Raw genomic sequence first — 12968 nt, 5'->3', positions numbered from 1 at the left:
CTAATGACACAATAGGATGGTCCACTTAAACATGGAACAATGATCAAGAAATCTTAATATACCATCTAATAGATTTTTATTTGAGTTTTTGTCTGTAAGAAAGAACTGTAAGTACAGACAGGTTTGAAAGTAGAATACAGCAGTACATTACTAATGTATTTGAAAAAAGCAGACAAATTACCTAATTTACAGAAACAATACATGAGCCTGTGTAACTGCAGCAGAAGTGGTATCAACAACACCTCTTCCACTGTCAAAAATATTTCTCCCAAACTTAAATACAGAGACTAGAACTTAAGAGAACTTCAGTGTCATTTTACATTAAGGTATCCCATACTGAAATAGAATAAACTTCTCTGAACTCAAGAAAAGTGACTTCTTTAAACTCTGCCTTGTTATCTTTACATGTAAAAAAGAATATTGAATATTGGCTTAATAAAGCAGAGCACAATGAATTACAAAATGATTGGAGAACACCGAGTGTTCTTATTACAACTTATTTTTCTTAACAGAAAAAAAGAAAGACACAGAACCAAATATCTTAGGTGGCAAAGTAACTGTGACTCTAATCTAGTAATTTTGACTAAGTTACAGTCAAATTCTTTAGTGGAAATGCATCTATACCATGCTTCCCAACAGGAGCAGACTGGAAACCTCACTGAACAGACAAGAACCAACTGGCAATACAGGTCATCTTCCAACATTTACCGCCCAGATGCCAAACCTTGGGCATACTGACAGAAACCTGGGCCATGGGATATTTCACATTATTAGTGTCCCTCTCAACTCTGTTTTCATGGTACATGATTCAGAATTGCATACAGCCAAAACTCACTTAAATCTTGCTTAACAAAATGAAAGAATTTCAATTTAGCCAAGCAGGGTGTTTTAAGAGTTAGCTACTAGGCATGTCAGGTTGTTCCACAGGCTGAAACTTGCCTTTGTATTCAGTTGGAAACAAGTGACACAAACAGAAAATTGCCATCTGTTTACATCTGCCTTCTTTGTTCATCATCACTGCATTTTGCTGTTGCTGTTCCCTATGTGGAGTATCCACAGACTAAAGTATTTCAGGGAGTGGCTTGTAAAATTAGAGCCTAGGCTTATTGCTGGCACTGTACAAATCAGTAAGACCTTCTGTATGACCAATGTGAGATCAAAGAGAGAGGAGAAAATTTAAAAAGTACTAGCCAGAGCCCAGATTGTACATATGCTCTATATGAGGATATCAGCCAGCTTTTGCTTTGCTCATGCAGAACCTTTCTACCCAGTTCTGTGGTGAAAATAATACATTTGCTTTCCCAGTGACAGCTGTGCTAAGCACATGGTTGCGTTAGTGAAGGACAAGCAGCAGAGATTCACCAATTCATTAAAAAACCTAAATCTAAACAAACTCAACTGAAACAATTCTTTGTAATTCCCTTGCCCAGATGGTTTAGGGGAAAGGAAAGGAAGAGGGAAAAGAAGGAAAGGAAGAGGGAAAAGAAGGAAAGGAAGAGGGAAAAGAAGGAAAGGAAGAGGGAAAAGAAGGAAAGGAAGAGGGAAAAGAAGGAAAGGAAGAGGGAAAAGAAGGAAAGGAAGAGGGAAAAGAAGGAAATTGGGGGATTGGACTAGATGATCTTTTGAGGTCCCTTCCAATCCCTAACGTTCTGTTCTGTGTTCTGTTCTGTGAAAGGAATTGGATATATTTTATATAAATAGCAGGAAAAGCCATGAACATTATAAAAGCATTGAGGTATTAATCTGTCTTCAGAATCAGCCTTGGAACTGCCTTATATATACTTACATTACTATGCACCAAGGAAAAAAAATACATAGGAACCCTACATTAAGCATCATAGGAAAATGGCAACAAAAAACCAAGAGTTCTGAGTACCGGTATTTTTATTTTAGCTGCCTTGAGATGGGATTGCTGGTATCCTGTTGCAGTTGCAGAGATGGCAGTTGTTCCAGACTCATGATGAACTAGAACAGTTTGTAAGCCTAGAATCAAACAGAAAATCAAATAAATGTGATTATGAGGAAGAAAAGGATGAAATGTACACTGCTAATCTCTTCCTTTACCGTTCTAAACAGACAAGATTTTTCTCTCTCAAGACAGGTCCTAGGCATTGTGTTTGCTTGGTTTTTGGTGGTGTTTTTTTGCTTTGTTCTTAAATAGCGCGCACTTAAAATGCATGTTGAGAATAAGCTGAAATATGACTGCAGTTTACAGTAATTTCTTTAATCAAGCTCAGATATTACCAAATAGATTTAACCCTGACCTCCTCCAAATAATGAAATGCCTATTTAAAATACTTCGTACCGTGCATTTTCTTTTGACCGCTTGCATCTTCTTTCAAAGTCAACTCCATTGGCGTATTAGGCTCAATATTAGCTAAGGATATTTTTGTTGATTCCCAGATAACACTAAGAGAACTGAAGTTATCAAATTTACTGCCCTGTTGATCATATGCAGCCAAATCCAATACTGGATTGCGATAATTTGAAACAGGAACCTGAAAAAGAATGAACACCTTGAACTGAACAGACGCAAGATGATTTTTTAATCATTAAAAGAAAAAAATGTATGCTGAATTTAATGAGATTTATTATAACACTCATTACATGAGTAATGTTCATTAAAATGAGCTATCAATGCGATGTCATTAAGCTGTACTTCAACTGCAAGCGGTTTTTTGCGGCGGTGGGAGTTTAGCCAGTGAATTACCATAAAACAAAAACTGAACCACACAACTCAATTACATTGTCTTTGGAATTCAAACAAATAATGGAAGTTACTGCTATTTGTCAGAAGATACAGCTCAGAGTTCTAGTGTTCATCTTGTGAAATGCACCAGTGATAGCAGCGTACTGACGTCGTCTGACTGACAGATAATGGAGCCAGAAAAACAGGTGAACTCTGCAGTGACTTGTAACACGCAAAAATCTCATTATCTTGCTATTACATAGAAACTACTTAAAGTGATTCATCAACTCAATACACATTGCAGTTTTATGAAAGTAGGATGACTTTTATATTTGCCTGGTAACATTAACACCGGAAAACACAGTTTACTCAGCAGACAAGTGATGGCACTCATTAGGCTGTAAAAGAAACAGTTCTTTATGCTTGATAATCTGCACCTATGCATCGTCCATTTACTGTGACTCAGATTTGCAAAGCTGAGTACATCTTCACGTCAGCGTTGTTTGTGCCTTTTCTACTAAGACACACACAAATGTACACTGACTTAATACATATACGGTAAAATATGTCTCTGTATACTCAATGGAATAGTTAGACTGGAATGAAGTAGTAGAGGGAAAAAGTACTTTCCTTAGAAACAGCCACTGAAAACATTTCCCCCTCCTTCCTTTTTTTTTAAATGAAAAAGAAGTTCATCTCAAGACAAGTCAGAAAGGCTTGCTCACAGTGACACTTGTGTGAGAAGCCACAATCCAAATGCTTTTGCATATACTCCTATTTTCTGGTAGGTCCCTTTATAAACCTGTTTGAATGATCACTGTAGGAAACTCACATTCAGACTGCTCTCTGCAGAAGCAGACAGTGATACCAGTGTGGCCCACAGCACTAGAGTTACAGCTACTCTTGCAGCAAGTCAGATCCTTATTTCGTATGGGAAGGTCCAAACACTGATTTTTAAGAACACCTTCTTTTCCTGTCACTTCTCAAGCTTACCACTTGCTTGTTTTGTTGCAGCAAAGGGCAGGAGAGATCAACCTGAGGACTTCCATAAACAGGAGTCAAAGTGAGTCGTGAAGGGACAGCACAGATGAACTTCACAACAGCAGGCTCAACTGCTGGAAAAGGGTTGGTGATCGTGGGGTTGTTTCCAACTGTTAAAGCAATAACCTGTACAATTATGAAAAAAGGCAAGTCAGGAAAGAGAAAAACAACTACTGAGCTCAGGCATATTCTATTTCACACATCTCATTTACACTGATGGCAGAATGAACAAGCAAAAATACAATTCTTGAGGATTTACAGCACCACTAAGACCCAGGAAGACATAAAAGGAGGTGCATATTTCAAGTACAGCTCTATACCGTTATCAAGGTACTATTCCTGTGAACTGTTCCTAGGTATTCATGTTTGTCACTATCAAACTTGATTCAAACAACAAATCTTTTGTAACTTAAAAAGCTAACAGGGAGGTGTTTTTCATGCAGAGTGAGAACAGAACAGCCCACAGACAGTATTCGTAGTCACTTCAGTGTGTTTGAAAACATCTTATGTTTTATTTTACATTCCTTTCTCAGCCCTCAACAAAACAAAGTGGGTATATACACAGAGAAGGCTATCCCAGCAGGTCAAGGTACCTCTAGTTACCTGCCTTATGCACTCGTGCACTGATACTAGCCAAAGCCATGCAGATGTGATCTATTCTGGACAACACTGAGGACAGCCAGCCAATGCATGCACAATCACAGACAACAAAAAATGGTTTTCCTTTTTGAATTTGCACTTACAGAAATAGCTACACTTGGACCAGTATCCACTGAGGAAATCAGTTAAACAATTTGGCAGCCACACGAAAATGCTTAGGCCTTTCAGAATTACAGGAGAAAAACATTAAATCAAAGCTACATGCTTTATAGACTGGCCAGGGTGAGTAAAGCACTTCTGCATGTTGGAGTAAACACGACCAGGTGGAAAATTACTACAGCCACTATCACAAAGACTGCACAAGTATCAGAGCAGTAAATCTATATGGCTGTCATTTGTTTGAATAAACAGAATCACACTGGAAGGTAACTTGGTTAGGAGGAGGAGGTCAGACAGAAGGGTCAGTTTACTGCAGTAACGTCCCGCTATGATCCTATTTGTGCAAACTGAAGCTGCACTTACCAGGATCTGTTTAATGCATTCTACAACATAAGGTTTCTGTGACTTGGCTTTATACTGCAATAAACCCATCATAAACCACTTTATAACATAATGTAACAAAATGCTCACTCTAAAACCTGTACCAGCATCAGAACGCATAAACAAGATACTTACCCAAGTTCTTTACCGGCTTATTATAGAAACTACTTGTTATATGAAAGGTATATGGTACCATAAATCTGCCTGAAGAATGTTCTCGGCTGCCTTAGCTCAGTGTTTGATGGAGGGCAATACAAATACCTTCTGGCACTTACTTGCTCTCCCAGGCTTTTGCAAGACACTCTAGCCCAATGCTGGATGTTATTTCGAGATGTAGGAGGTCCAAATAAAGACAGGCCAATACTTTCTGTGTCTTCAGCAGTGATGTTCCTGAAGAACCTTGAAGGTTCTTGTACCCATGGTCTAGGTCCTCCTTCAAACAGCATATCTTTAGAGGAACCCAGAGTCACTAAAGCAACAGATGGAGGATCAATAGCCTGTAATGAATGAATTACAAATTAATTATTCTATTTACACATGGTTTGGTTGTACTTTGCAAGAGAAACTTCCTTTGTAATGGAAGTACTATCTTTGTTACTTTTGATTAGGCTAAAATTTTCCCCACACGGTGGTTTGTAAGCATGGTTATTTAAAAACAGAGTTGTACCAAAATAATTAGCATCACCTACAAGAATTCTAGCCAGTCAGATTATATTCAATGGAACCCACAGATCCAAAGAGAAGTTTAAACTACATTCTGATCACATCTCTTTTATGAAGAATTAAAGCAAGATATGCTCTTCTGAGCACACTCGGAGATTGTACTCTGCATTTTCTGAATAGGCAGTACTTTAAATGAATGAAAGAACGTCAAATTTTACTTTCACTTGACAGTGCTCTCTCTGTGCATGTAATTATTCTCCTACACAAGTTTAACTTCAAACCTCTACAACAAATTCTACATTGATGTGCACTATTGGGACAGCCTGTGCTGTTTATCATCACAGAAATTACCCTTACATTTTAATACAAAATAACCATTTGCAGCTTGTGTTCCACATCATCATATTACTTAGATGCTTAGTAACAAAGAAACAGCAGCTAACAAAAAGGGTGGCTCAAGTCTTTCCACAGGTACATTTTGGTAGGAAGGGAGAAAAGGAAAGGGTTGCCTTAAGCGTTCCTCGTACCTCCCATTTACATCCTGGTTATATTTGTAATATAAAGGTAAAAACCACTGGAAAACTATGAAGTTTGGTCTCAAGTGTCTGCCTGCCCTTTGACTCCTGTATACCTTTCTCCCACTTTTTATGTTTTTGGGTTGTTAGGGTTTTTTTTTTTTAAATAGTTATCTGACAAAAAAATGCTGCCATCCATTTCTGTGCATCGTAAGTACTGCATTCTACAGAGAGCAGGGAAAGCAATGTGGAAATCACTGTTCTACACTTCAAAGAAAAATAAGTTCTTCACTGAGATGTCTAAGCACAGGTTTGTTTTTTTACTGGTAAGTGCACTTAATCTGCCCTCCTTTGCACCATGTATTGGCTCTGTTAAGTACCCTAGAATCATTTAACTTCATATATGAAAAGCAGTGTTACACCACCTCAAGGGACTCTGCTAATAAACGTGAATGACGCTATACATACGAAAAATTCCTAATTAAAGAGACCATGCAGCTCTGTCACCCTGCTGCCAAGAATAGAAAGTTTACACACCCTGCTTAGGATGTGTTGGCATCCTCATCTTCAAATAATTATACTCAGCTATTGAAGATATTTGACAGAAAAGCATATTTTAAAGTAAAATCATTATTACAATCACAAATTCGTACAATCTGCACAACTTTCTGTTCCAGATTCCAGGGAAGAAAGCCATGGTCACATGTATTAGACTTCAGCTTTGCAGATTCAGTGCTGGGTCTCTGAAGATGAGGGTAACATAAGCACGCTGCTTCATATTTATATAGACTGATCCTGTACTCAGGATTGTTCCTCCTATTTTCTATAGTGAACTGTCCAACAGTGAAATAGGTTTCTCCCATTTGTAGTGAAAAAGCATATATTTGCGCTGCCACACAGGCAAGCCAGCTTTGTCTTCTTGCAAAAAATCAGTTGATATACTATGAAAGCAGAAATGATAAGCTAGGTGTACTTCCATTTGCCATTATGGATACAGAATTCTGACTTCCCCTTAATACCTTATTAAGCCAGTTGTTAGTTAAATGGAATCAAAAAACAAACAATCTGAGTCTTCCATAATTTTCCACCTATCTAGAGTCTGCTAAAAAGTAACTTAGTAATTCATGTGTGTTGTGCAAAAGAAAATATACCTCCTGACTTGGATGAGGGTTGATGCCTATTACTGTCCTCCATATCAAATTCACTTTCCACTTCAGAAGTTGTAACAATCTGTTAGTTTGCTATTGCACTACTCACTCCTCTATAGTTGGCTTGCAATGTCCACATAAAAATACTCTACTATCCATATCTACCCATATCTATCCATCTACCTATATCTATCCATCTATATGCTCTGCAGAGGAAGGGTTAAAATACAATTTCCCACAGCAGTTCATGAAATTTTTCCTGCAAATCAACCACCCACCTAATTTTTTTTAAAAACATACTTATTACATAATATCAACTTACTATATGTCTTTTAAAGGCATTTTAAGTGATAGACTGCTTTAGGAACAGCAAAAACGGACTTACTTTTAAAGGTAGATAAGCAGCAATGGTGATGCTAGCACTGAGGTGGATGTGGCCATGAGTGTAACTAACAACAAGTGTTGTGTATCCTTGAGTTTCAGCTTTCACTCTGACTCCACTACAAAAATCAGCAGTTGGCTTAAGCCTTCCTGTCAGATAAATAAAAAACATATAAATACGTATTTGGAGAGAAATGCCCTGGCATTTTAACACAAGTTCAACGTGGCTTGTCTTGACAAGCAGAGCTGTGTCCTCCAAGCAAAGGTTCACTACTGCATTTCATCTCAAACCCAACACTTACCAAAGTATCCATGTCAAACAAATAGCTTTATTTTCACATTGTCCTAAACACGACGAGTCTTTACTCTGGTTCAAACTAATACAACTTCTATCTCCTTCTGAATATTTTAAACTTGCTGTTCTAAAATAAAACTGAATTTGTAATTAAGCACAAATAAGTCACGCTGCTTAGACAAGCCTTCCTGTACAGAACAGTTTGAACTGATTTCTCTAGCTGAAGGTGAGGTATTTTCATGAAATTTCTCTGCTTACTTAAAGGACATTTTGTGGTTTGGCAAGGGTCTATTTTTTGTCTTTTTTTTTTTGAAACAAACATTACAACAGCATACTATATAGTGACATTTAAAATAGCTGCCTCTCAGGCAAACAGATGGTACAATGCAGACTGGTTTTACTGGCTCAATAGCACAAGAAAGAACTTCCATACAAGAGACACTTGGAAAAAACTAATGGTGTATCTGAATAATATTCTGAATTCAGTAGACATGGAAAGAAGCACACTGCTCAGTGCCCACTTAGCCCAGCAACATTAATGGCAATCTGTAAAAATAACTTGCATACTCCGTACTCTCAGTAAAGCTGACGAGGCATTTCTTGAAGCAATGAGCTTAACAATGACAGAGCTTTGGTAAAATTTAGGCAGCTGCTTGCCTTAGTTCCTTGTGAGCAATGAACAGTGCCTTTATAGAATTGAAAGGACTGTCAATTTGGTCAAAGCAGTTAAACTTAATATTCTGGTAAGTCTTCCAGTGCTACCTCAAAACACAATGTATGTAGGCTCCTCTTATGAGAAAACCATCAGCTTTGTTACAGAAGCATGTTAAAAATACTAAATCAGAAGAAAGACAAATGGAAGACTACACATTGTCCAATGAAATAATTGCCAAAATTCTTTCAGTCTCCAAAAACATCAAAGAGAAGTTCTGCATCCCCAAAATAAAACTGCTCTGATCTCCACCTCTAAAGTTAAGCACCCCTGTGGGAATACTGTACACAGCAATTGAAACAGCGAATTAAAGGAGATGTGTGACTCAGTAACATCTTAATTTAACTTTCAAACAGGGAGGTGGTCAAATCACCTTGAAGCGGCCTGAACACACCACGGTTTTCTACCTCCACAACTAAATCAAAGTGTGAGCAGTCGCTCAGTGGGACCGTCTCGCCCGTTTCAACATTTGTTAGGCCATTTATCCTCAGGGGCAGCTCCAGTATTTGGCCAACACGTGCTTCAACTTGATGTGGTGTGAACTCCATCCCACTAGGTTCAGTTACATACACCTGACAGAGGAAAGAAACACAGGACAGATGTATGAATACAACTGCACAAAAATGTACCAGAAAAAAAACAGTTAAAAAAAGAAAATCAGACTTCAATACACTCTCCTTATTCAAATCAGCCCTCTCGTATACTTCTCTCCCAGCTGCTGGCTTTCCTCTGATGGCTGCAAACAATTTTTCTCAGATTCAACGTTGCTTTTGCGTTTACCTGCCTCAGAGCAGTATCAGAAAGGGCCAGGAAAAGCTTACTACTATTTCAGTGCTCTTTTCCATAACAATCTAAGTTGACATTAGCGTAATGATTCTTTTACTGCTACTTCTATAATTCTAAAATCAACAAAGCAGAAGAGAAAGCGTGGACTAAGCTATGCTGTATCTCCAGGAGGTGCTATCACAGGCTGGGACAGATTTAGTATCCAGCCTTGACTTTCAGAAGGTGAATATCTGAGCTACACTTGACATGGTTAGCAAGGCTCCCCAGCCTCCATCACTCACAGCAGCAGGTATGTGGAACTTAAGGGAACTGATGACCCAAACATTTCCTCAAGGGTTTTTTTTTCCCTCCTTTTCTTTCTTGCATTTCTGTCTGCAAGATATTTTTAAAAGTGTCCAGGGCTCAACATTTCCCCACCGTAATACATCAGAAATCTAAAAGAAGTGAACAAATATCTACTGCCTAATCTATCAACCTTTTGCTTCAACAAGTAACCTTTATGTGAGACATACTTCTGAAATCAAAAGGATTACTTCCAGGAATAAGACCGGCAGAAATATATCTTCCATGCTATTCTAGCTGGTATGTTGATGAACAAGCCTCAACTGCATTATCTGTTATTCTGATTTGCTACTTTTCCCACTAATGTTAAAGAATCTACCACAGACTGACTGCATATTTCATAACAATCGCTATGATCAAAGCTTTTCATTTGCAGTATCTTTACTTCCTAACCATCTGCAAATGGCTTCAGGATAGAACATTGAACCATATGGTACAGAGTTAAAACTGTAATCCTTGTAGAACATAGTTAACTATTCCTAAAACTTGCTCACTGAGGTCAGTAAAAACAACTCTTGAGAGTTATTCTACGAAGAATGCAATTCTAACAAAAAGAAAGGCACTCAAAAATAACCTATTCAGATTGTGCAACACACTGCTCTGAAAGCTTACTTGGAGAGAAGTACTTTTTGTGTCTTCAGGCTTTGACTTACGTTTAAGGATAAGAAGTTTTAACTGAAAAACCTTTATCTCTGTGTCTCCTGCTGGTAACTGTAAAAAGCGGCACCCTGAGTTGTCCAGAGAACGATTTCAGAGCAAGTCTGTAAACTAAATTCTGCCCAAATTTTAATTTTTGTCATTATTTTAAGCATTTAAGTCCTTGTTTTAAGCATGAAGTTTAATACCTCTCAAATTCATTTTGTAGAACTGACATAAATAATCCAAGCTAAGTTGCCCCTCAAAGATACTCAGCATAAGTAGCTACATCTGTTCCAAGTGAAATTTTGTTAGAAATATCTTTCCCAAAACACACATACAAGAAAAAGGGGATTGGAGAGACCTGTTTACATAGCTCTCTTTTCATTATGGGACCGACTTGGCAGTCTTGACCAAACACATTTTTTAACACTTTTATCAAAGTGCAACAGAAGTGCAGTACAATTACAGCAGTGGTACACATGGGAATACTTAAAAATTATGAGGTATTTTGTATAGCTAATGTATGTAAATTTGATGCAATCAGCTTGTTCCCCACCAGTTGCTAAATTACAGGCATGCATACTGGAAGGAAGGTGCACGGCCTATGGGCTTGCAAGAGGTGCTTCCTGAATCAGCTTCTATGCTTCCTCAGAAACGAAGATCATCACCTTTATAAAGTCCTAGCCTGAAGGAGGTTGTTTGCCAGCCTCAATAGCAGCCGCTTGGCATAAACAAACGTATTTCATTTATGAGCATGCAGGTAGAAAAACACAGCCTCTGGATCCCAGATTAGTCACACCTGCTCAGAAAAATATCTCCTAGTTTTTCTGAAGTCAGGAGCAAGTTCACTCTTCTGTCAGGTTTCCATTTCAATGCTTAGCTCTTTGCAAAAGGCACAGAGTTAAAGCATAGATTAAAATGCCTGAATCTGTGAAGGTAGCAGAGTAGTGCTACCGTACAGTATCGAATATACAACACAGTGGTATTTCTAGTTTCTATTCTATCATGTTACAGGTCTGGCACTTCTTAACAGCACTGACACAGTTTCACTGAGGAAAATTATTTGTGTTCAGAAGGACACAAGTAGATATTTCCTAATCAAAAACATTCTAGAGAAAAATACTTAAGATTGTAGATTTACAGTGTTAACCAGAGCAGCTTCTTCACCTGTCTTTGCACACTCTCTCCCATGGGGCCATCACATATACCGTTCCTGTACTTTCTTCACTTCATACCACACACACGTCACCCTGACCAAATCCTAAGAACAGGGTATGATTTGCACAGACTGCAAAATCCCCTTGGGAGGTATATCTTTCCTTCCTATATTCTTCTAAAAGATTACTTTTTTTTTTGCTTGGCTTTGGTATCTAAATTCATGATATGGCACTGTATTAATTTCAGACACTTCTCCAGGTAGGAATTTCCTTGCGCATCTTGACGGTATCTGTCATTGTTCTGTATCAAGGGAAAAACACCCACCTCTTACCCTGCAGAATGCATTTGCAGTTTGGCTTGTCTGCTTAGATGTCTAGGCCAGCAGTAAATTACCATTTCCTTGCACTCAAAACCTTCAACAAGGAAAAAGGCTCGGCAAGGAAATCAGGAAGGGGCAAAAGTTGGAGTAAAGTTAATGCAGTGGAATGAGCTTGAATCCCCAGAAGAACCAATTCTGAAACTAATCAGTTATCCTGCCCCAGAGCAGGCAGGGAAACCTCTTGGGAACATTTTGGAAAGGGGAACACCTACGGCAGTCTCAGCTTCTTCACTATTTCCAAAAGCAATATTCAGGAGTGACCAGGGAAAATAAGAGTTTTACCTTCATTTCTCCATAATGCAATGAATTCTCAACATCAATTGCCTGAATAACACTGACGCCAATATCGCTTCCTGTTGTCATTACTCCTTTGACTGTCACTGTAGCAACTGCTTGGTTAGAATAGGACCAGCTGAAATTTCCACTTCCACCATGAGCCTAGAATACACAGAGAAAGTCTTTCAAATATTCTATAAAGTTTATGGTTCTCCCATTTCAAGTCGTTGAATATATCGCATAAGAACTAGAGACACATTGAGCAATGACAATGCTATTATTGATATTAAATACAAATAAAATAATACCTCAGAACTTTCAAATAAGCAAGGTGAAGTAAGAGATGAGAAGATACTACCCTTCATTCACTTTAATTTTAGCTTTCTTCGTGCACATATCCTATGTGCTCACAAGTGCTGCTAACCCATATCTCACTCCCAGCTGCAGAAGTCTGATGCTCGCAGCTCCCAGGGACTGACAGTGCTTAGAGTCAGCAGCGCATTTCACAAACGGGCACACCAGAGGCCTGGCACGTGGGATTACTGTACTTCTGAAAAATCCCACCGTTTCTCTGTTGCTGACAGCCAAAGTGCTGATTTTGGGTCTCTGAGCTGCTAACCTGACACTCTGTGCCTACTAGCTTCTTTCAGTGGGAATTGTTAAGGGATCTAAAGGGAAGAGAAAAGAAGGTGGGAGGCAGGGAGAGAATGAGCCAAGAAGGGGAAAAAAGAACAGGAAACAAAAAAGTCACCCTCTTCTTGGCATTACTTTATTTTTATGCTGAAAATCAGCACGTCTACCTGC

At 38.4% G+C, this 12968-nt stretch overlaps 1 protein-coding gene across 1 annotated transcript in view; it reads right to left on the bottom strand.

Moving 5' to 3' along the window:
• Positions 1–12326, bottom strand: part of NUP210 (nucleoporin 210kDa) — a gene marked incomplete at its 5' end in the record, with an annotated part of 37566 nt that extends 25240 nt beyond the window's left edge. The window contains 7 exons of the mRNA XM_010191339.1: positions 1877–1983; positions 2306–2498; positions 3683–3856; positions 5146–5367; positions 7582–7727; positions 8958–9156; positions 12171–12326. Coding sequence (XP_010189641.1) covers positions 1877–1983; positions 2306–2498; positions 3683–3856; positions 5146–5367; positions 7582–7727; positions 8958–9156; positions 12171–12326 — 1197 coding nt within the window. The remainder of the gene's footprint in view (positions 1–1876; positions 1984–2305; positions 2499–3682; positions 3857–5145; positions 5368–7581; positions 7728–8957; positions 9157–12170) is intronic.
• Positions 12327–12968: the final 642 nt, after the last annotated feature.

This window comes from Mesitornis unicolor, unplaced genomic scaffold, assembly GCF_000695765.1.
Source record: "Mesitornis unicolor isolate BGI_N332 unplaced genomic scaffold, ASM69576v1 scaffold8579, whole genome shotgun sequence".
Lineage (NCBI taxonomy): Eukaryota > Metazoa > Chordata > Aves > Mesitornithiformes > Mesitornithidae > Mesitornis > Mesitornis unicolor.
The sequence above is the reverse complement of the archived record's forward strand: the minus strand, read 5'-3'. Positions and strand labels throughout refer to the sequence as shown.